General features: G+C 39.0%; 1 protein-coding gene across 1 annotated transcript in view; it reads right to left on the reverse strand.

Moving 5' to 3' along the window:
* Mfsd14b (major facilitator superfamily domain containing 14B) overlaps positions 1-25,432 on the reverse strand; it is a 57,840-nt gene that overhangs the window by 15,819 nt on the left and 16,589 nt on the right. Inside the window, exons 2-6 of the mRNA XM_012948397.2 lie at positions 19,119-19,214; positions 12,188-12,250; positions 6,956-7,083; positions 3,424-3,538; positions 769-987 (exon numbers count right to left, since the gene is read on the reverse strand). Of these exons, the coding sequence (XP_012803851.1) occupies positions 769-987; positions 3,424-3,538; positions 6,956-7,083; positions 12,188-12,250; positions 19,119-19,214 (621 nt within the window). The remainder of the gene's footprint in view (positions 1-768; positions 988-3,423; positions 3,539-6,955; positions 7,084-12,187; positions 12,251-19,118; positions 19,215-25,432) is intronic.

A 25,432-nucleotide genomic window follows, 5' to 3' on the forward strand; every position in this document is an offset into this window, starting at 1 on the left:
ATTACTTTGATGTGACAGTAAGTTACAGACTGTTTAAGAGAGGGTATTATACAGCTAAAGATGGCCCAGAACTTGCTATGCTACTGAGGATTAACTTGAACATCTGATTTTCCTGACTCACCTTTCAAATTTTCAGTCACTGTATTCCTCAAATTTTAATTTGTCTGAACCTAGTAGAAAACTAGTATGTAGCACACCAGTAAGAAGTTTTTGAATGCTACACTGTGGAAGAACCCTTACTCGCATAGGAATACTGAACAGGGTCAAATGGTGCACTGCTACTGAAGTGAAATGTGCTACAGAGCTTTTAATCATTTATTTTCCATCTCTTCCCTTATGACATACTTGGCTTATGTACTTCTAGATTTCTTGATGCAACAACTACCTTGGGCCTTTACAGGTAAGTAAAATTTTCAGAGTTTTATTTATTTATTTATTTATTTATTTATTTATTTATTTATGTTGTTGTTGTTGTTGTTGTTTTTATTGTTGTTGTTGTTGTTCTTGTTTTTCGAGGTGGAGTTTCACTCTAGCCCAGGCTGACCTGGAATTCATTTCTCAGGGTGGGTCTTGAACTCATGGTGATCCTCCTGCCTTTGCCTCCTGAGCGCTGGGATTAAAGGCATGCACCACCAAGCCCAACAAAATTTTTAACTTTTGCAAGAGAAGGGAATAAATCAACAACTGCTGGAAACATTGAGGCATCACACAAATTCTCATATTTGCTTGACTCAGAGAGGTATTTATGTAATAAACATTTTCATTTACCGCAAAAGGGTCTGCTTGTTTCCAAGCAATCTGAGCTCCCCAAGAAGAAGGTCTAATTTTTTCTGGCAGAGATTCAGGAACCGCGACTAAAATGAAGCAGATGTCCGCAACAGCCACTACTGTGGCTACCAGCACAACAAGGCTATCTCCGTAAGTTGCAGAAAGGTAAGCTCCAATGGCTGGGCTGCTAACCAAACTAGCTGCAAAGGTGGCTGAGACCTGTGGGAAAACACACTGTCACTCAGGACCCCACAGGTAAACATCTGTGGGGAAAGCATGCTTACCCCACCTGCTGCTGGAGCCCCCCCCCATCCTGACTTCAAGCCATCATTCCCAGTTTTTACAAAACATGAAAAATGTGCTATACACATTTTAAGAATGAAAGAGAGGCAAGCAATATTGTTTCAGAATTTATTCACAAACTATTAACTAATGGGAGATATACTGGAGAGTTCTGACACCGGAAATTCACACTGTGAAAACTTTCCCCATTAAACATTCACTCTGGCCTTTTTTTCAAATGAGGAAAAGATATGTACAAAGTAGGGTATGACCAAAGCAACCACATAATTGCACTGTAGACTGCAATGACATGCAAACAGGTCTAGGAGCAGTTCTATACTCTTCAGATGTTATGCCAACACTGGAGTGGCATTCTCAGGTGCTAAGGGAGCAATGCTTGCAATATCCTCAGGCACTATGACCTCATGAAACTACAAAATACTGCATCTTTCTTAAAACTTAAAAATAGCCTAACTAACTTAAGGAGTGTAACTCTTATTATCTAAGACTATCTTCTATTTAACATTCACTAGGACTCTGGTGAAGAAACATACAGGTTAACTTCCTCTCAGTGAGTATCAATTAACTTGCTAAGTAAGATTATTCATTACTGTGAGCCTGAAAATATGACAATTTTCTTAATTTCCTGAAGGAATGTCAGAAAGGAAAAGTGTATTTTGCATACTGTTGTTTTCTGAGGTTTTTTTTTTTTTTCTTTTTTTTCTTTTTTTTAAATTTCAAGGTAGTGTCTCACTTCTAGTCCAGGCTGATCTGGAATTCACTTTGTAGTCTCCAGGTGGCCTCAAACTCACAGTGATACTCCTACCTCTGCCTCTGAGTGCTGGGATTAAAGATGTACACCACCATACTGTTGTTTTATATAAGGAAATAAAACATATTTACCTGATTAGGACACTATGCAAGGTATACAGGCATCAAAACTTACGTTGGGGCTGAAAAGACGGCTTAGCGATTAAGGCATTTGCTTGGAAAGCCAAAGGATCCCGGTTCGATTCTCCGGGACCCACAAAAGCCACATACACAAGGAGGGCACATACATCTGGAGTTTGTTTGCAGTCGCTGGAGGCCCTGGCGTGCCCATTCTCCCCTCTCCCTCCCTCCCTCTCTCTCTCTCTCTCTCAAATAAATAAATGAATAAAATATATATTTTTTAAAAACCTCATGTATCATCTTTCATTAAGTGCAACTGTTTTTTTTTTTAATTTAGTAAAATCATGGAAAAATGAGTGTCTACAGGAATTACCCATGGTACAGAAAAAAGGTGTACTAGTATGAACAAGTGACTCTTGGTGCTCCTCTTCAAAGTTCTAAGAGACTTAACAGCCTGTCTCCAACATTCTACCTTCTTGAAAGCCTTTTAGTAGCTTTTCCTCTAGTTTCCACAGCACTTCACGTGTTAAGATATGGCACAAGAAAAATCTTATTTCAGGAGGGAGCATGAAAGATATTCATAGGAGGAGGAGTAGAAAGGGGAGAGCCCACAATAGGCAGAGGGCAAGTAGAGTAAAAGGAGAAGAAACTACTGATATTTAAGGTCAACAGAATAAAAGGTGCATTTTGCGAACAAAAGTTAACTTACTGCTTACCCACTATTGATCCATGAAATTATTCATTTCATTATCAATAACAACTACTACTTACTTCTACTCCAGGAAATGGGACTTTCAGGGAAATATCAGACCCCAGAAAGTAATAAAGTACCTAGGTTTCTGCAAATTGTCCTTCTTCCCCCTCCCTCTCCCAACAGGGTCTCACTATAGCCCCAGGCTGACCTGGAACTCACTCAGTACTCCCAGGCTGGTCTCAAACTCAAGTGATTCTCTTACCTCTGCATCTCCAGTGGTAGGATTAAAAGCAGGCCCACCACGCCTGGTTTCACTTACCCTTCTTTAATTTATATTACTTTTCACTGTCTAGCCAGATCATTTCCCTTCTTATAACTCACAACTACATGTCCCAACCTGTTCAGCTTTTCCCCAAACCAAGGAATCTGCAGACTCTTAACCCTCTGGCCACAAATGCTTCTGTTCCCACCTCCTGACAGCTCTTCTTTACTCTATGGACCCATAATGTCACTCTCACACCTCGCACAAGTATGTCAAGTGATCAAGTCTATTTGCTAAGTGGAATAGCCTTTCTTTTCTTTTTTGTTTTGATTTGTTTTTAGAGGTAGAGCCTCGCTTTGGCCCAGACTTACCTGGAATTCACTATGTAGTCTCAGTCTGGCCTCAAACTCACAGCAATCCTTTTACCTCTGTCTCCCAAGTGCTGGGATTAAAGGTGTGCACCAACACGTCCAGCCCATTTGCTACAATACTACGTCTCAAGTGAAAAGAAAGTCTGCTATCTTACCCATCCATAAGCAGTACTTCGTTCATGCTCCTGAGTAACATCAGCTACATAGGCAAATATCACAGAGAATGTGACTGAGAAGACTCCAGACACAGAGATCATGGCAAAATACCACCTATAAAAAGATCATTTAAAAAAGAATATTACTGGGGGTTGGGGAAAAAAAAAGATAAAGGCACTTGCTTTACAAGGCCACACTCAATTTTCCAGGACCTACATAAAGCCAGATGCACAAACTGGTGCATGTATCTGTAGTTCATTTGCAGCAGTGTGGTGGTTTGATTCAGGTGTCCCCCATAAACATTAGGTTCCCAGCTGATGGAGATTTGGAAATTACTGTCTCCTGGAGGAAATGTATTATTAGGGGCAGGCTTATGGGTGTTTTAGCCAGTTTCCCTATGCCAATGTTTGGAATACTCTCCTGTTCCTGTTGTCCACCTTACATGGGTCAGGGGTGATATCCACCCTGTTCATGCCATCATTTCCCCCTGCCATCGTGGAGCTCCCCCTTGAGTCGGTAAGCCAAAATAAATAAACCTCTTTTTCCCACAAGCTGCTCTTGGTTGGGTGATTTCTACCAGCAATGCGAATGCAACATGCAGCAAGACCTGGTGTGCCCATGCTCACTTGCTTGCTCTCTGCCTTTCTCACTAATAAATAAAAATAAATAAAACAATATTATTTAAAACACTGTCATAGTTACAAACTGCAAAACAAGATGGTTTTTAACTATCCAGGAAAGTTTTATTATCCAAGTTGAAGATAACTTATGTTATAGATTATAAATCAATAGCTAAGTAAACACTAATGCATATGTTTGCTTACTTCAAAACAGATATATAACTTGGGCAAGAAATAGAAGCATTAGTTCTGTCACTACTCAAAAGGTTACATGGAGAGTAAAAAACATGACAGAAGAAAAAAATAGAATAAAGAGACTAAATAAAAGATGTAATTTTAGCTGTAGTTACAATGTTAAGATAACCAACACAATGAAAAAATTTTCAAATTTTCAAGTATTAGCTAAGGAAAAACCATACAACAGTTTCTCTAAAAATCTATTCATAGGGGCTAGGAATATGGCTCAGTGGGTAGAATGCTTGCCCAATATACACAAAGCTTTGAGTTCAATTTTTAGCACCAAATAAAGCTGAATAGTAGTACATGCCTGTAATCTAAGCAATCAAAGAGGTGGAGACAGGAAGACCAGAAGCTTAAAGTCAGTCTGGGCTACATGAGAATGCATCAAAAAATAAATAAATAAATAAATAAATAAATAACAAGGCTATGCTTTAAAGCAGAGTACAATATAATATGTTAATATACATGTATTTTGAAAGAACTAGTTAAAATAGTAAAAGCAGAACCTTACAGAACAAAAATTAGGTTTTATTCTAGGACACATTTTAATATTAGAAAATTTACTAATGTAATTAACAATCTCATGCTAAAAATCCATTTCATAAATTATTCAGTCCTGACTTCAAAAAATAAAACCATTTTTTTTTAAATTTTGATTTATTTATGTATTTATTTATTTGACAATGGTAGAAGCAGAGACAGAATGGCATGCCAGGGCCTCCAACCAGTATAAACTAACTCCAGACACATGCACCAAACTGTGCGTTTTCCTTACATGGATACTAAGGAATCGAACCTGGGTCCTTAGGCTTCACAGGCAAGCACCATAACCACTAAGCAATCTCTCCAGCCCCAAAGCTCTTCATAAAATAGAAATTAGCATTTTTCAATACAAGCTAGCTTGAGACCTAATGAAGAAACATTACAATGCTCCCTTTCCATACATGAAGAAAAGACCACAATCATCACTCTTCCTTAATTTTAACATCTTTCAACTAGCCATTAAGAAATAGTAAGCAACATGAAATCTAGCAGGAAATGGTAAAACTATTTAAAGGTAACATTAATGCACACAGAAAAAGCAAGCGATTTAAGAAAAAAGACCATTTTTTTATTTTAACAAAAAGAACTGAATTTATAGGAATAAACCTTATCAACAAGGTCTAAAGAAAGAAAAGAAAGAAATATTAGGAAGTAAAAGAACATTAAGCCAGGTATGGTGGCACATGCCTTTAATCCCAGCACTCAGGAGGCTGAGGTAAGAAGATCATTGTGAGTTCGAGGACAGCCTGAGACTAATTCTAGGTCAACTTAGGCTAGAGCAAGACTCTATCCCGAAAAAACAGAAAAAAAAAAAGGAAGGGTGTTTCACCCTTTGTTGAAGTCAGCAACCAAACATAGTTTACAGGAGGAAAGGATTTATTTCAGGCTTACAGAGTCCAGGGGAGCACACCATCAATGGTGGAAGATGATGAGTTAACTCCTTTTCTGAATAGATCCAAGCAGAAAGAAACTACCAGTACCATCAGAAAGCATATAAGGCCAGCTGTCATACTGCTCTCCACACACCTAGATTGTCCACACACCTAGATTTGTCCCCAAACACACCTTAAGACAGGATTCCAAGATCTGCCCCCTAGAAACACCTCTTTCCCAGTAGGGTTACAAGCAATGGATATTCAAAGTTTGGGACTAAATCTATGAGCCATATATTCTAACTACCACACCCCTATAATCTCCAAACACAGAAGACTGAGAGGGAGGAGAATCACCGAGGTTTAGAAATTGTCAATAAAAATTGAATAAATAAATAAATAATAAACAAGTGGGTTTCTTAAAAAAACAAAACAAAACAAACTGGAACAAATGTTTTGAAATGTTACAAAGTATTCTGCAGATCAGAGTACAGGTAGATTATAGAAATTGAGACCAAAAGTGTTTTTCGAGGCCTGGAGAGATGGCTTAGCGGTGAAGTGCTTCCCTATGAAACTTAAGGACCCCAGTTCAAGGTTTGATTCCCAAGTACCCACATAAGCCAGATGCACAAAGTGGTACATGCATCTGTAGTTCACTTGCAGTGGCTAGAGGCCCTGGTGCATCTCTCTCTGCCTCTTTTTCCATCTCTCTCAAATAAATAAATTAATTAATTTAAAAGTGTTTTCGATTTTTTTTCCCTTTTCAAGCTTGCATACACATAATGACATATCTTAGAGAAAGGACCAGAATCTAAATAAGAAATTTATTCATGGGCTGGACACTTAGTGGTTAAGGTGCTTGTCTGAGAAGCGTAAAGACACAGGTTTGATACTCTAGTACCCACATAAAGCCAGATACACAAAGTGGTCTGGAGTTTATTTGCAGTGGCTAGAGGCCTTAGCATGTCTGTTCTCTCTTTGACAACCCCCTCCTCTAATAAAGAAAATATTTTTTAAAAATTCATGCTCTGTATTTTCCCTATACACATGGTCTAAAGGTAATTTTATGCAAAATTTAAAATAATTTCCTATATGAAGCAGTTTGTGTACAGTGAATGTCAGACTTCTGGTGTTACATAAATCCTCCAGCAGTTTGCGATTTTGGAACTTTTTTAGCATTTTGAATTGTTGGATTATGGTGCTCAACCTATATGATTTACATATAACCCAACACAGCAAAGGGCTAGGCCACTCACCATGGGCTGATCCTCATCAGAGGTATAGGGAAGCAGGTGAAGAAGACTGTGCCAAGCAGAAAGGGCTTTCTGCCCCACACATCGGAGAGAGCACCTATGAGTGGAGCACTCAGAAAAGAGAGCAGACCCTAAAGAACAAGGAGCAAAAGGATGATTTAGAATGTGATCTCCCAATTACCAGCAGGGCTGATTTTACACATGTGCCAGCTCCAACTCATTTTATTGGCCCCAAAACAGAATAATTTGAAACACTGAGTTCAAGAAAAAGAAAATAATCCAATTTTAACATAGAGCTAAAGACAGGAGGTGAGTTTTAAAATGATTATATTGCCGGGTGTAGTGGCACACGCCTTTAATCCCAGCACTCAGGAGGGAGGTAAAGGTTGGAGCAATGCCATGAGTTCAAGGACACACTGAGACTACACAGTGAATTCCAGGTCAGCCTATGAGACCCTATCTTGGAAAAAAAAAAAAATTTATATATATATATATATATATATATATATATATATATATACACACACACACACACACACATACACAAACAACAGAAAAGAAACTCACATCTATTACTTGCCCATAACTTGAAAGTAAAAAAATGTTAATAATGAAATGGGTGAAAGGTATAGAGATATTCTTTATTTTTAGTGTATTTATACTTTTATAATAACTTGTTTAAAATATTACTTTATAGAGCATAGAAGTAAAACCCACCAAAACGTACCCCTTACACATACCTTACCCTGTGTATATGCAATGCTATGGTCCTTTGGGTAAATGGGCTTTTACCCAAGCTCCTGCTACCCTTCCTACAGTTGAAGCCAGTAAACTGCTAATCCAGCTTCCAGATGAGGAGCAAGAAGCATTGCTTTCCTGTATCCTCTTTTAGCTAATGAAACAAGAGTTCATTATACCACCAGAGGGAGGAGAGAGAGAGGGAAGAGGTATATGAACTTTCCCGACCTGGTACATATCCTTTTTATTGTAATTGCAACACTTAAATTTTTTTGTTAGTAGCTTATTTTCTCTATTGGATTCATGTCACAAAAGTTTCTTTTCACCTGTGCCCCTGTGGTGCCTATAACATGGTCTGGTAAAGACTAGTTTTCAAGGATGACTGGTGAATAATTTTCTTGCTTTTGTTTTTCAAGGTAGGGTCTTACTTTAGCCCAGGCTGACTTGGAATTCACTATGTAGTCTCAGGGTGACCTCGAACTCACAGCAGTCCTCCTACCTCTGCTTCCTGAGTGCTGGGATTAAAGGTGTGCGCCACCATGCCCAGCTGTGAACAAAATTTTGAAAGAGGAATTCAACTTAGTTTCCAAGGTGATATAACTGGGGAGAAAAAGGAAGAGATTCCAGTTCCCCACTTTTTTTTCCCCACATTTGAAATGCCCAGGACAACAGACCCAGATAATATGAATAAGGAAGGCAGGAGGAAGACTCAATGGGGGAGAGGCAAAGGGAAGAGGAAACTTTGTGGCTCTATCTATTGTCCAACAGTCAGACCTTGGGATTCCTGTTCTGTCTCTCTTTCACTCTCTCCAAAATAAAAATAAATAAAAAATATTTTTTTTAAAAAAAGGTGCTTGGTGTGCTACCACAGTCATAGAGGACCAAATGACATTCCTTTAACAGCTAAAAGACTGCAGATACTGTTAAAATACACAAGTTTAAAACTTATAATCAGCTTTGTGAATTTCAGAAAACCTTTTACACTGCTTCAAAATTAGGTAACAAAGGGCTGGAGAGGTGGTTAAGTACTTAAAAGTACTTGCTTGCAAATCCCATCGACCCAAGTTCGGTCCTCCCCAGAACCCACAAAAAATATGGATGCAAAGTGGCATGTGCCCCTATGAGCCCAACAACAGCAAAAAATAGTTATAAAATTGGCAAATTATGTGAAAAATAACATTTGCACGAGAGCATGAGACAGACATTAACATCACTGGTGGGAATATGAGATGTCATGATGACTCTAGAATATTGTGTGATAAGGCGCTGAAATTGATAACTCTATGTTGAGGATGCCATAAAACATAGGCAGAAATTTTTACCACTTTATTATCAAATTTTTTCAATATCTTGAAACACATAAGGGAAGTGGGTATGTATATGATGGTGCAGTCTTACAATGGAATAGGGAAAAACCATCACAAATAACACATGCTATCCTTCATGTGACATCTTGGCTATGTGACTTCCATGACTGTGCAAAGTGATCTTCATAAGTTCAATGACCCTTAGATGTCTTTGCTAAAACACTAAAAACTAGTACTCTCCTAGCCAAACATTTATAACACTTAATTAACAAGTAAGATATTTAGCATACTAATTTCTATAATAACTGAATAATTTCTATAAAGTGAAAACTTGGGTTGTGGATTTTCGTTTGGTGGAAGAGTTCTTGCCTGGTATTCACAAGGCCAAGAGTTTGACACCAAGCACAGGACTAGAGGTGAGGGGATGGGGATGAGGAGAAAGGGCACAGCAAGTGAAAGGGAAAGGGAAAGGGAAAGGGAAAGGGAAAGGGAAAGGGAAAGGGAAAGGGAAAGGGAAAGGGTGGGGTAACCATTAAAAGTTAAATATTTTACTTCTTCATTAAAAAGGATTCTGAAAGTTGTCAGACAGAAAGAGAAGCACACAGAATCTTGTTCTCACCCTAGAGAACAATTATACTATACAAGTCTTGAGATACTGATTGTCTATTGAATGCTTACTACTTGCTAGGAAAGGCTTATACTGGAATAGAATAATTAATGCAACTCTGAGAATAGTAGTAGCTAATCCATTTTCTACCAGCATCCCTACCTTATGGCAGACAACTGAGCATTGTTCCTGGTGCCTACATAGAATTGTGGAGGCCAGAATTCTCCTTCAAACACTGGAGATCTGTCCTCTGTTCACAGAGGACTGATGTAGAGAATCAGGCCATTGATACTGGTACTACCTTTGTGGCTGGAGTAACTTCCAGGGGCCGTAACAAACTAATGACCATTTTCCTTTTTCTTTATACTATTTTCTCCTTTGGGGAAGCAGACATTAAAAGATTAAGCCATTCAAAAGTAAATAAAGAGTAATTACAAGATGACTGTGCAGACTCAAGAGACTCGGGCTGATCCCAAAGTCCAAAGTCAGTTTAAAACAAAAATAAGAAGCTGGAGAGATGGTTTAGCAGTTAAGGTACTTGCCAACAAAGCCTAACAACCCAGGTTCGAGTACCCAGTACCCACATAAAGCCAGAAGCACAAAGTAGTGCATGCATCTGGAGCTTGTTTGCAGCAGCTGGAGGCCTTGGTGCACTCATTCTCTCTCATCTGCTCTCTGCCATCTCTTTTTCCCTCTCTCTCTCTCCTTACAAATAAATAAAAATATTTAAACCGTTAATGTAATTCCTTCTTTGTCTTTTAGAAATAGGTTGTTTTCTTTTTTTGGTTTTTCAAGGTAGGATCTCACTCTAGCCCATGCTGACGTGGAATTCACTATGTAGTCTCAGGGTGGCCTCGAACTCTGGGCAATCCTCCTACCTCTGCCTCCCGAGTGCTGGATTAAAGGCGTGCACCACCATGCCAGGCTTATTTTCTTATGTTTCTAGTCTAATAAGCAATTTCACACCAAAAATAATAGTCTTTGATGTGTTATGTTACAATTAACATTTTGTTTTCTTAGTTTTGATGATGGTGTTATGACTTACCAAAGTTAATGACTAAATCTTTTCCTTTACATAAAAATTCCTTTTGTAAAGCCGGGCATGGTGGCGCACACCTTTAATCCCAGCATTCGGGAGGCAGAGGTAGGAGGATCGCCCAGAGTTCGAGGCCACCCTGAGAATACATAGTGAATTCCAGGTCAGCCTGAGCTAAAATGAGACCCTACTTTAGGGAAAAAAAAAAATTCCTTTTCTAAAACTTAAACTGATAAGAAAAAAATTCACTAGTAATTCATTCTTATAGTTGTTCTGATATATTTTTCTTTCTTGCATACAATTAGTATTTAGCACATAAATGCACTGTTCTAATAGCTATATCTTTACTACAAGACACCTATATCACTCCTTCCAAGGCTACACAAGAAAAGGTGCTAGAGTCCAGATGATGGGAGGATAGCACATATCCATTACATTTTTGAGGTCACAGCAGCTATGGTGACCTGCACAATACTGGGTTCAGCAACATTCCATTATGGATAGTGAGGAAGACTTGAGGCCCAATTATTAAGATGTTTTAAATATGAAGTATTAACTTCTTACTATAGGTCAAAACTTCAAGCTATTTAAGTTCTGAGTTTATACCAAGGATAATACTATTATACATGATGTTATATAATTATAACAAATTTAAAACAAACTTTGACAATTAATAAAATTTTTTAAAAAGCTGGGAATCTAACAAATTCCTATTAGTAAATCAAAGTCCTAGAGCACACCTTTAAATATGTTGTTTAACACAAAGAACAACTATGCAGATTAATAATATCTAAGCTTTAAGGTAAAATTAGACCCAATCATCACATACTTTGCTATAAATTAAAACTGGAATAGACTGTTATAGCTTAACCTTTTACTTATAAATTTTTCTGAGACATGTCATAATAAAAATGAAATAATTAAAATAATTAAATCAAGGAGAGGGGCTGGAGAGATGGCTTAGTGGTTAAGGTGCTTGTCGACAAAGCCCAAGGACCCGGGTTCAATTCCCCAGGACCCACATAAAGCCAGATGCACAAGGTGGCACACATGTTTGGAGTTCGTTTGCAGTGGCTAGAGGCCCCAGCACAGCCTCTCTTTCCCTGCCCTCTCTAAAATAAATGTTTATAATTAGTAAATCAATCAATCAACCAAGGGGAAAAGTCAGAAGTCCTGACTTGACCATCAACTTGGCAAAAAGACTAAGTACACAATTGAACTGTTTCCTTTTCCTATCTCAAAAATCTAAGATGACTAGCCATTTCTTACTGTATTCTGTTGATAGGCAAGGCAGTTAAAGGTTCACAAACCCTCTATAAATTGCAGTGTACACATTAATGAAAATGAAGTAATGTCTACAGAATATTCACTATACTTTTAATGGTATGCTATTTCTTATACATTTATCTGGGCTGCATTTTATTCTGACTTTGATAACCAAACTACCATTTTATATCTGTATCCAGAATAAACAATAATTGACCCTCTAGAGTTAAACTACTAAGGATTACTTGCTTTGGTTATCAACCACACAAAAACTGTCTTACCTTTACACCTTGAATGAGACCATTCATGAGGAATGTGTGTTGAGGAAATGTTTCATGTAGCACCTACAAAAGGCAAACAAAGCATCAAGATATAGTCAAGTGCAAATGAAAACATTTCCGAGGGCTAGGGAGATGACTCAGTGATCAGAGGTGCTTCCTTACAAAGCCTAAAGGACTGGGTTCAATTCCCCAGTACATACATAAAGCTAAATGAACAAAGTAGCACATGTGTCTGGTGTTTGTATGCAGTGGCAGGGGTCCTGGTGTCCTCGCTCTCCCTCTCAAATAAATAAATATATATGTTTAAAAGTAAAAACTTCTGTTCCTGTTTATAGAAGGCTACATAAATAAAGAAGAAACCATTATGAAAACTAAAGTATTAAGGAAATAATAAAAGCATCTTTAAGACACAAAAAGATAGGATGATAGTCAAGTAGAAACTAGTAAGGCAAGAAGTCAAGCTGGTAGGTCCCAGCACTCAAAGTTGCATTTGTCATGAAATACACCAAAAATGTCATGTATTGGCTACTTCCTTCACCTGAAACAGCCTTGTGGGGCTTTCCCAGAGTGCTAAAGTTCAGGTATAGACCCAGGCTCATCATACCAGGGTAGCCCCAAAAAAGACCCAAGACTTAAATATGCATGAAAGTTGTCTAGTCTAACAGCATCTCCGGATGTTTGGTCGAAAATTCTAACACCATTCTGAAGAAGCAATCATCATGGCCTCAAATTGTCCACAAATTTTCCCTAAATTGAATGAACAGCATCTAATAAAACTGTCATATACAAAAAAGAAACAAACACCATGAGTAAGCAACAAACACAAAAACAAAAACCAAAGTAAAAGCCAAAAGAAAGATGAATACCTGCCCTCAGACTTCAAAGTAAATATGCATACTGTATTCTAAAATGTAGACAACATGTTTGAAACTTGCACTACAAACTATAAGCATAAATAGCAAATTTAAATGCAGAGGATATAGTTCAGTGGTAGAGCACTTATCTGGCATGTACAGGTCCTAGGTTTAACTTTCAGTAAAGCCAAGAAAAAGGAAAAATAAAAGCACATCAAGTTTAAAAGACAAAATAAGCTGGATATGGGGGTGCACACCTTTAATCCCAGCATGAGACTACATAGTGAATTCCAGGTCAGCCTGGACTAGAGTGAGACCCTACCTTGAGAACCCCAAAATAAATAAATAGTATTGTTATTGTTTCTAGAGCTGAAAAAATACATTAACTTAGGGATTCTATGAATATGTTCAACACAAGATTAGACATGGGAAGAGAAATATTTAACAAACCTTTTCTTCCCACAAGCTGCTCTTGGTGAGGTGTTTTCTGCCAGCAATGTGAGTTTGGCCTTTTGCTCTTTCTTGCTCCTCTTGGCTTGTAGACATACAAGTAGGCCAAGTAGGCCATCTTTATCCATCTTACACTGCTACAGCAGAACACCTGAGAATGGGTATTTTATAAAAATAGTAACTGATTGCTCACTGTTCTGGAGCTGAGAAGTCCAAGTTCAAGGAGCCAGCCCCTGGCAAGTAACTGCCTACCTCATCATTACATTTGGGAAAGAGGAGCAATGACACCACTTTCAGGACCAAATTTACTGTTACAGTCAAGTTCACATTGCTGGCAGGAAACACCTGACCAAGAGCAGCTTATGGGGACCTAGGATTCAGAATACCTAAACTTATGGGGGACACCTGAATCAAACCACCACAGATCCAATGACTAAATACATATCAAAATAAATGAAAGACACATCACAAATATTAACTCACAATAGATTACAGGCCTGTATTTAAATCTTAAACTGTAAGATCCCTTGAAGATATGTAAGAGAATAATTCTGCACATTACTAAATTTGGGGAACTGTGAACCAGTTTTTGGCAATCCAACCATCATACAGTCAATACTCTAAATATTCAATATGAATTTTAAAACTTCTCATTCCACAGCCTGAACTAGAGTGAGACCTTTTCTCAAAACAAACAAATGGGCTGGAGAGGTGGCTCAGCGATTAGGGTGCTTGCCTACAATGCCTTATCAATCAGGTTCAATTCCCCAGTACTCATGTAAAACCAGATGCACAAAGGGATGCATGCATCTTGAGTTCATTTGCAGAGGCTAGAAGCCCTGGTGCACCCATTCTCATTCTCTCTCTCCTTGCAAATAAAACTTAATTAAAAAAAAAAATTTCATTCCAGAAGGCTGAATCGAGAGGACTCAACATTTAAGAACACCCTGAATTACATAGCTAAACCTTGTTTCAAACAAACACAAAAATAAAAACAGTACAAAATAAGCAAATTATTTTCTGTTGCCTGTTTCCCCAACAATAAAGAAAAACAGCAAGACAGTGCAATAATAAAGAACAATATTCTACTCAGACATTTGTGATAAATTTAAAAACCAAAATAAAGTATGTAAGTAATTTAACTAAAATATCTGCTGGGTGTCCTGGCACACGCCTTTAATCCCAGCACTTCGGAGACAGAGATAGGAAGATTGCCATAAATTGAGGCTACCCTGAGACTATATAGTGAAGTCCAGATCAGCCTGGGCTACAGTAAGATGGTACCTCAAAAAAAAACAACAAATAAATAAATAAATAAATAAATAAATAACAAAAAGATAACTGTTGGGCTGGAGAGATGGCTTAGCAGTTAAGCGCTTGCCTGTGAAGCCTAAGGACCAGTTCGAGGCTCAACTCCCCAGGACCCACGTTAGCCAGATGCACACGGGGGCGCATGCGTCTGGAGTTCATTTGCAGCGGCTGGAGGCCCTGGCGTGCCCATTATCTCTCCCTCTATCTGCCTCTTTCTGTCCCTCTCTGTTTCTCTCAAATAAATAAACAAAAAGAACAATTTTTTTTAAAAAGATAACTGTTACAAGATAAAGGGTGTGTCAAATATCTCAAACAGGATTGAGGTTCATTTTTAACATTTTCCTATAAAAGAAAACTTCAAATAAGATATATTCTTTAATTATTTTTTCAAAAGGACTAACTATAGTAAACAAAGACTTAATAAGTTTTGTGATCAGAACTGTTTACCAATACAACAAAGCTAAGACATACCTGCACACTACAAGCACCTACACATCATAAACACAGGGATAGAGCAGGTGCTTGTTTGCTTTCACAGATAAAGACCTGAACTAAAAATTAACACTTGAAGTTGAAAGAAACCTCTGAAGAAATTAATATTCCAAGGCTGAGGATTTAGCTCAGTTACTAGAGTGCTTATTGAACCCACAGAAAGCCCTTGGGTCCAATCTCCACTACATGTGGTAGTATACAAGCAATCTCAGCAATGCACCGGTAGAAGCAGGAGAATCAGAAATCCAAGGTCCTTCTAAGCTACAAGAGTGTGAGGTCAGCCTGAGCTACATGAGACCTTATCTTGAAAGGGGGTAGGGGTAGGAAAGAAGAGAGTGAAAGAAATTAAAGATAATAAAATTGAAAAAAAAGTCTGGATTTTTCCAATAATTACATGAAAAGGATAAAGGAAGAGGAATATTGGATTTTGACTCTACCACAATATCAAGGTTGGCTTTCAAAAGAAATTCAATAAATTACAAGAAGAGATATTCTTTTACTGTAAGAACATTAAATATATTTTATTAAAATAAGTACTCAATTTAAACACACCTGAAGACAGTAAATGAGTTCAACAGGATTATTCACAGTAAAATGAGGTTACGCCCCCTAAAAATACACATGCTTTGACTAGAGGGTAGTATTTTAAGAGGTCATTTTTATGTACAAACTGCTAATAGTTCTGTTACAAGAAGGCAAGACCATTGGGTAGAGGGTATTTGATAAATATGCCCCAACATCTTAGAAATAGAGACCTTGGGCTGGAGAGATGACTTAGCGGTTAAGGTGTTTGCCTGAGAAGCCTAAGGACCCATGTTCAATTCTCCAGGTCCCGTGTAAGCCAGAGGCAAGGTGATACTAGTGCACAAGATCGCACATGTGCACTAGATGGTGCCCTAGTCTGGAGTTCAATTGCAGTGGCTAGAAGCCCTAGCATGCCAATTCTCTCGCTCTCCCTCTCTCTCTCACACACACACTCACTCTCTCGCATATATTTAAAAGAAAAGGCCAGTCTATTAGGCTTGCCTCAAAAAGAAAAAGGTAACAGACCTTTCTGATAGTATTAAATAAACTAAACTCATAAGCTAAGCCATCACTACCTAAAATACACAACCTATCTCAAGGAAAAAGTGACCATAGACTAAAAAGTAAACTGCTGTACAATGCTTCTAATAGATCCTAATAATTATCAGAAGAAAAAGTGGGTGAGAATTAACAAAATATTACTGCAGGGGCCCAAGAGATGGGTCAGTGGTTAAAGGTGCTTCCTTGCAAAGCCGCCAGCCTGGGTTTGATTCCCCAGTACATATAAAAAGCCAGATACACAAAGTGGTGCATGCATCCTGAGTTCATTTGCAGCTGAAGAAGGTCATGGTTGTAAAATCCATTCCAGTGTCTGCCAAGGACATAAAAACCTTAGAAAATTATTTTCTTTGGGTAATTAGAAGGAAGATACAGTAGTTTCTGTATTCTCTCTTAAAGAAATATAAATATTTTAAAATTTATTTTAATTTTAAAATTATTTATTTTAAATTCAGGCTGGAGATGGCCCAACAGATAAAGACACTTGCTACCAAAGCCTGCTTTCCTGGGTTTGATTCCCTAGTGGCCACGAAAAGCCAGATGCACAAAGTGGCACATTCATCTGGAGTTTGACTGCAGTGGCTGGCGGCCCTGGTGTGCCCATACTTGCACATGCACCCTCTCTCAGCTTGAAAATAAATTAAAAATAAAATATACTGTTGCTTATGTTCTGTTTTAGTGTTTGAATCATGATCCCAACTTTTGTTAGTTTGTGTGCTTGCCTTGATGGAAAGGAGAATGCTGTAGGCTGGCTACAGAAAGGTGAGGGAGAAAAGAGCAAACACGTATCATCATATTAACAATTATACCACTGTAAATGATGGGTTCAAAAGGCCAAGGACTAGAAATTTAACAACAGGAAACATCAATATAAACAAAAAAATAAATAAACTCCAGCTCTGACAAAATAAACCTAATTGTGGACCCCGGTTCGAGGCTCGGTTCCCCAGGTCCCACGTTAGCCAGATGCACAAAGGGGCGCACGCGTCTGGAGTTCGTTTGCAGAGGCTGGAAGCCCTGGCGCGCCCATTCTCTCTCTTTCCCTCTATCTGTCTTTCTCTCTGTGTCTGTCGCTCTCAAATAAATAAATAAAAAATAAAAAAAAATAAAAAACAAAGAAATGTTTTCCTTAGAAATGGAGGCACTGAGTCAGTCACCTCAATCAAAAGTAAAATCAAGCTACTACACAGTGGTGGGGAGGGCAGGGGAGGGTCAGGGAAGTTAAGAGACACTTCAGGTTAGTTTATCAACACCAAAGAACATAGGACTAGGAAGTAAATACATCTACTCAGCCATGTTTCTTAATGGCACTACAGTATGATGCTAGCAGTTTAGCACTCTAACATTCATTTTTGTCAGATTTGTTCAGGCAGGTTAACTGCAGAAACCATTAAGACACTGTTGAGTAGCAAGCATCTCAGGTGGTTGTAAGATCCATTCCAGTGTCTGCCAGGGATATAAAAACCTTAGAAAATTATTTTCTTTGGGTAATTAGAAGGAAGATACAGTAGTTTCTGGGGCATATTAGAATTAATTAAAAGTAAGATATTAGTATGAAAAAGGCTCATTTTTGCTGGTGTGGTGGCTCACATCTTTAATCCCAACACTGGGGAGGCAGCTAGGAGGACCGTTGTAAGTTCAAGACCACCCTGAGACTAAACAGTGAATTCCAGGTTAGCCTTTGCTAGAGTGAGACCCTCATCAAAAACAACAAAGACAAAAAAAAAAAAAAAAAAAAAAGACTCATTTTTTCCAAAAATCCCAAGGGATAACTAAAAAATAATCAGTCATATCAAAAGAGAGGGTAGATATAATATGTGCGGAGACACAACAGACTATGATAATAAAGTATGTATGGGAGTCTGCAGCTTAGAAGTTTAGAACTTCTCAGTGCTCTTCATCAAATGCACCCCAGTGGAACCCTGAAGGAAACAAGGAGGAAATTAAAAAATCCCTAGAATCCAATGAAATGAACCTATGGTAACCTCTAGGGTACAGTTTTAAGAGGAACCTTTACATCGATGAGGGCATATATTAAAAATTAGAGGTTTGGGCTGGAGAAATGGCTTAGCGGTTAATCGCTTGCCTGTGAAGCCTAAGGACCCTGGTTCGAGGCTCAGTTCCCCAGGTCCCACGTTAGCCAGATGCACAAGGGGGCGCACGCGTCTGGAGTTCATTTGCAGAGGCTGGAAGCTCTGGCACGCCCATTCTTTCTCTCTCCCTCTATCTGTCTTTCTGTGTCTGTCGCTCTCAAATAAATTAATTAAAAAAAAAATTAGAGGTTGATATTGTATATGTGTAAGTACAATGATTGTGATGGGGAGGTAATATGATGGAGAATGGAATTTCAAAGGGGAAAGTGTGGGGGGGAGGGAGAGAATTAACATGGGATTTTTTGTATAATCATGGAAAATGCTAATAAAAATTTTAAAAAAATAAAAAATTAAAATAAAAATAAAAATTAGAGAAAGCCGGGCATGATGGCTCATATCTTTAATCCCAACACTGAGGAGGCAAAGGTAGGAAGATCGCTGTGAGTTTGATGCCACCCTGAGATTACATAGTGAATTCCAGGTAAGTCCCGACTAAAGTGAGAACCTTGGGGGGGGGGGGTTTAGATCGATCATAATAACCTGATACAGCACAATAACTATTTTCAAACACATCCAGATGTGGAGGTATATGTTGAAAACACCACTCTTACTCTCAGAATTACAATCACCCAGTTCTATAATACTTACAGTTAACATTGGAGTTGTCAAGAGGCCCCATGCAAAGAATTCAAAGAAAATGACAATAGCAGCATGGTAGACACTTGGTCGGCCAAAGCCTTGTAACTAAAAAAGAAAGAAAACTATTAAGAAAAAACAGTGAAGAGGCATAAGAAATATAAAAATTTATTGTCTTTAAAAGGCATAGAAAAAACTACACAAAATTTGGACTATCTATATAACTTCAGATAAAGCTTCATTCTAGGGGCCACACAGTTCTATGGTAAACCTAATCCTGGCATACTTCCAACCAATCAATAAGAGAAAATAATCCGTTTGGCAGTATCCTTGACAGCTTCACCATCCTTAATTATGGAAGGGAGCTAACATTAAAGACTTTGTACCTGTCTCATCAATGCAATCACTGGAGTTTTGGTAGGAAATCAACTTCAAGAAATTTCAATACCAGGACATACTTGTCCCTTATTAATTATGTTTTGATCAGCAGTAAACTATCCAGATCTAAGGTATTCTTAGCTAAACAATAATTCCTTAGCTACATAATCAGATGGGCATGGGGGGGGGGATCATATGCTTAAAACCTCAGGGGACACTACAAAATGGGGGAGGAGTCTATGATATTGAATATGAAATGTCCTTCACAGGCTTGGCTATAAAGGCTTAGATACCAGCTGGCGGTGCCATTTGGGAGAGGTTCCAGAAACTTTAGGAGGTGGTCACACAGCCAAAGTACATCATAGAGACATATTCTCAGAGGCTGTATCTTCTCTTGGGCCTATTTCCCCTCTCTGCTTCCTATCTGCTATCAGGTGAGCCACTCCATTCCACCACATGCTTCCTGCTATGATGTTCTGTCTGGCACTATGCTTATAGCACACCATGGTTTGAAGCATCTGAAATCATAAGTCAAAATAATCTTCCCTTCTTTAAACTATTATTTTATTTATTTATTTATTTTGGTTTTTTGAGGTACGGTCTCACTCTAGCTCAGGCTGACCTGGAATTCACTATGGAGTATCAGGGTGGCCTCGAACTCATGGTGATCCTCCTACTTCTGCCTCCCAGTGCTGGGATTAAAGGCGTGTGCCACCACATCCAGCTTAAACTGTTATTTATCACAGCAATGAAAAACTGAATGGCACCAGAACCAGTAAGGATGAAGTCCAGTATAAAATGCACACCTGTTGGGTAGCAATGTCCTGGAGGGAGACTGGAGGCTGATGAGACTGAGAAGGTGATGCTGAAACTTACATGAGTCACAAGACCCCCTTTTCCACTTGCCAACCCAAGGTAATAGTAGTAGTACATAACTGCTATTGATTATGCAGTGAGCTCCATGATGAAGCTTCCAGGAGGTCACCCTCCAGGACAGGCAGGATGGGACTTTAGAATGATGCAGCTACCTTTACATCATCCATGCTCCTATGAGTACCCCTCACTTGTGCTCTGTAAATAATCCCAATAAACCCACTGGTTCACCAAAATTGGACTTTTATGCAATTGTGCTTTGGTCTGTTCATTTGTGCCCTATCTAGGATGAATAGTGTGTGTTCACATCACGACCACATTTCAAAGCATTAAGATTCTACTTTCTGAGCTGAAGACATAGTTTAGTCAGTAAAGTGGTAGCCTCACAAACACGGGGATCTGAAATTGATCACTTGAACTCATGTAAAAATGCCAGGTGTGGTGCCATGTGCTTAAAATGCCAGCATTGGAAAGAAACAGAAGGATCACTGACACATGCTGGCCACCTAGTCAAACTTACTTGGCAAGCTTCAGGCTAAGAGACTGTCTCAAAAATTAATTAATTAATTTTAAAATTGGGTAATGGTGTCCTAAAGGTCCTCACAGAATAGAGAAAACAGCTGCATGTCTGTGTATCCATAAAAATCTGCTAGTTATCTGGCTAAAAGTATATACTATGGTCACCAAACTGCCCAGGAAGCACTTCTCTTATGTTCATTCCCCATGTATTAATGCTACTGTCACTTCTGGCTAGAGAACCTTCTCTTTTCAGATAGCAGTGATCTTGGGATGACTCAGGAGGCACCATGGTGCTGAGAAGAAGTGACAGAGGAGTGCTCAGCACTGAAATATCTCAACCACACCTTCCATGGCTCAGGGTCCACTGCAGGTGAGGTGGTGGAAAGAATGTAAGTAAGAGCCAAAGGAAGGGTAGGACTCCTTACAACGTGCTCCTCCAGACACAAAATGGCCTGGATATCTATGACCTCACAGTGTATGACACTACCTACACAAGACCATCATAATATGAAAAAAGGTCATGACATCAAAATACAAGAAAGACTAGGGATATGATGGAGAGTGGCGTTTCAAAAGGGAACATGGGGGGGGGGGAATTAACATGGGATATTGTTTAAAAGTTTGGAAGTTGTCAATAAAAAATTGTAAAAAAAAAAATCTTGGAAGCCCACAATGGGCCTAGTAGCTTGAAATAGTATGTTACTATATGATGGAAGAGAGTGAGGGATGATGATAAAGAGGCCCTCAGGAACTGAAGGAAAAAAGAAACATTTGCAATCAGCTGGTCAGTATCCTTGAGCCTACCTCCTCCCCATTCCCTTGTAAGTGACTATGATAAATTCTGCTGTGTTGTTTTGTATTTTTGTTTTTTTTTTTTTTTTAGTGAACTCTACTTAACAAGTTCAAAGTAACCACTCAGAATATAAATATCACCCTCTATAAGAGACAAAGAGGCTACAAAGTATGTAAGGTACATATAAAGTGTATATAAGGCTATGTTCAGGGCTAGACTCTGGATATGAATCCACTGAGTCCGGTAAAAGCTGTTTCCTGGTAGAAAGAAAGACAGACAGACAGACAGAAAGAAAGAAAAGAAAAGAAAGGAAGAGAGGGAGGGAGGGAGGGAGGGAGGGAAAAAAAACCCTCAGTGTCCTGCCTCTTGTCTGGGAATCCTATTACAGTGTTAGCAGCAACATCTGACTGAGGCTATCCTCTGCTCTCCACATGCATGTACACATACGCATCTACAGGCACACAAAACAAACATGTACACACATAAACACATGAAAATTCTGCTTTTTGTTCTTTCTGGATGTGTGTGTAGTATGTATGCATGTGTGTGCAGGTGTATGTGCCTCATACACACATGTGCAGTGGTCAGAGGAGAATGTCAGGTGTCCACCTCTACTAATCTTCTGTGTTATTTCCTTGAGACAGTCTCTCTGAAACCAGAACTACCAACTTTCAGCCAGACTAGAAGACCAGTGAGTCCCCAGAATTCTTTTACCTCTGTTCCCAAGACTGAGGTTATAGACAAGAGTGAGTGACCATGCCTCCCAAACTCAGGCCCTCATGGTTGTACAGTATGTGCTCTTACCATTGAGTGATTCCTCCAGCCCCTGCTTTGTTTTGTTTTAAAGACTGTGTATCCAATATGCAAATTTTCTGCAATTTGTGACTTCCCAAAAAATCAAATTCTTTTCAGTGTAATGTGCTTTCAGTCTGTAGTAAAATCTAATACATAATCAAGTGTTTTGCTAATAACTGGTAACTGGAAGGAACACTTAAAAAGCTATGTAAAATCCACACACTATTCCTATGCTTGTATTTACAAATTTTTAAATGGTAAAAAATACACCTGCATGGTATAACTAGGATCTAATCGTGGAGGAAGTATGAATAATCCATACTGTAGAAGTCTGCAAAACAACTGCTCTGTTCTCCTTTAAAAATGTCACTGCTGGGCTGGAGAGATGGCTTAACGATTAAGGTGCTTGCTTGTGAAGCCTAAGGACCCAGGTTCGACTCCTCAAAACCCACATAAGCCAGATGTACAAGGTGGCACAGACATCTGGAGTCCGTGTACAGTGACTAGAGGTCCTGGTGTATCCATTCTCTCTCTATATATAAATAAGTAAAAACAAAATCTTAAACTAAAATACAAAGGGGGGGGTCAATGCATTAGAAAACAAAGTAAAGGCAAAAAGAGTAGTCCACATTAAAGGAGAGAGACTAGAGGACTGGGGTATGAAGCTCAGCAGGAAAAACACTTGTCCAGCTCCTTTCACAATGTTTTTAAGTAACGAGAAAGTACCACTTAAGAACTTAAAACTAGAAGGGCCATGGTGGCGCAAGCCTTTAGTCGCAGTGAGGCAGAGGTAGGAGGATCACCAAGAATTCAAGGCTGTCCTGGGACTACACAGTGAATTCCAGGTCAGCCTGAGCAAGAGCAAGAGCAAAACCCTAAGTCAAAAAAAAAGCAAATCCACAGGATTTAAACATTTGCAAAAGTACCACTTCTCACTACTCTTCTACCAAGAATGGAACAATTAACAACCACTCGGACTCTGCTTCTGACAAGGTCTCTTAAGAGTCCTTTAGCCCCTCCTTGCTTGGCATCCTTTCAACTATTAAGGTCAGAAACATTGCCACCATTCCCAATGTCACCTCTCTCGGTGACTGGCTAGCTCTCTCCTTGGTACAATTCTTTGGACTCTTGATATATTACAAAGTAACTTTCTAAAGGGGACTCTTGCTGTTTAATCACTGTTAGAACCACATGAATGACCCTAAAGACAAATAAGATCCTGTTGTTCCTCTGATCCTGCCCCATGGCATCCAATACATGCATCCAATCACATTCTACATGTCCAACAGGATCCTGCAACTTTCTGTCCTCCTTCCCCCCATTATGTTCTATCGAGAAAATGTCTAACAAATTTATGGCTCATTTCTGTTTATTATCCACCTTCCTAGAATGTAAATGCTCAAGAGAAAAACTTATACCTGGTTTTGTTCAATGTTCCATTCAAAACAGCTACTATCTAAAGCTACTCAACACAATACCAGCAACCAAATGGAAATGAATGCAGAGCCCACATCCTAGTTCTGAACCAGCTCCTGCTATGTTTAACAGTGCCTATCACAAAAGCTCTCGAGTCATCAGCAGCTAACTCTCAGAAACACATGATGAAGTGTTTGTAAAATAAAATGATGTACAGAATCTGCTTTAAATGATTTTGAGAAGGAAAAAAACTCAGTAGCAGAGGCCAGTAAGCTAGAAAAGAGATAAAAAGGGAAGAGAAAGGAAGGGAGGGGGTACTTAATAGGACGGTATTGTATATATGTAAGTAGAAGAAAAGATTAATGGGGGTGAAAAGGCCCAAAGAGAAGTCAGGGGAAGAGACTGAGTAAAGGAAAGGAGGGAGGGAGGGCTAATAAAAATCTAAGAGGATATAAATAAATCATATGGATTCCTAATTTTTTGGACAATGGAACACTTAAGAGCCATAGATTATTGCTAGAAAATTTTCAGTGTCAGGGATGGGATACCTTCCAGTGAGTTTTTGGCCAGGGAGGTCCCTGATGCCCCCAAAACATTATAGGACATTGCCAAGGCCCTTGGTTTCCCACCAGCAATAGATGGTAAGACCCTATTGCTGAAGACTCCACACACTTGGGCTGCAAGGCCACTGAGAAATCCTGCTGGAATTGAGCTGATAACCTCTTCCGTGTAGACCAGCTGACAGAAAGCTGGAAGAAGCCATTCTGCATGCAGTTCAATGGAAGAAAGAGAAATCACCAGTGAAGATACTCAACAGTGGACACTGCAAGCCTTATATTTGGCCAGCCAGGCCAAATGAGCCAATGGGTGCAATGATGGCACATCTATCATGGTAGAAACCAACAGCCTTCTAATTGGACTTGAGGCCTGCTCCATGGGAAGGAATACATCCTGATACTGAAAACCTAAAACAGGGGTAGTCATGAGCCCTAGGGGTATAACATCTGCTGCTGTCTGGCTAAATGTATATACTTTGCTTATCAAACTGCCCAGTAAGCACTTCCCTTAATGTTCATACCCTTATATTAATGCTACTCTCACTTTTGGTAGAGAATCTTCTCTTTTCAGATGGCAGTGACCTTGGGACGACTCAGAAGGTATCATGGTGCTGGAAAGAAGTGACCGCAGTGCTCAGTACTGCAATATCTCTATCACACCTTCCAAGGTTCAGGGTCTAATGTGGAAGAGGGGGTGAATATAATGTAAGAGCCAAAGGAAGGGTAGGACTCCTTACAATGTGCTCCCAACAGACACAAAATGGCCTGCATATCCATGACCTCACAGTGCCTGACACTACCTACACAAGGCCATCATAAGAGGAAGAAAAGATCATGACATCAAAATAAAAGAGAAACTGATTGAGAAGGGGAGGGTCTATGATGGAGAATGGAGTTTCAAAGGGCAAAGTAGAGGGAGGGAGGGTATTACCATGGGATATTTTTTATAATCATGGGAGCTGTTAACAAAAATTTGAAGAAAAAAAAAGAATCTG

The sequence above is a fragment of the Jaculus jaculus genome, chromosome 2 (assembly GCF_020740685.1).
Source record: "Jaculus jaculus isolate mJacJac1 chromosome 2, mJacJac1.mat.Y.cur, whole genome shotgun sequence".
NCBI lineage: Eukaryota > Metazoa > Chordata > Mammalia > Rodentia > Dipodidae > Jaculus > Jaculus jaculus.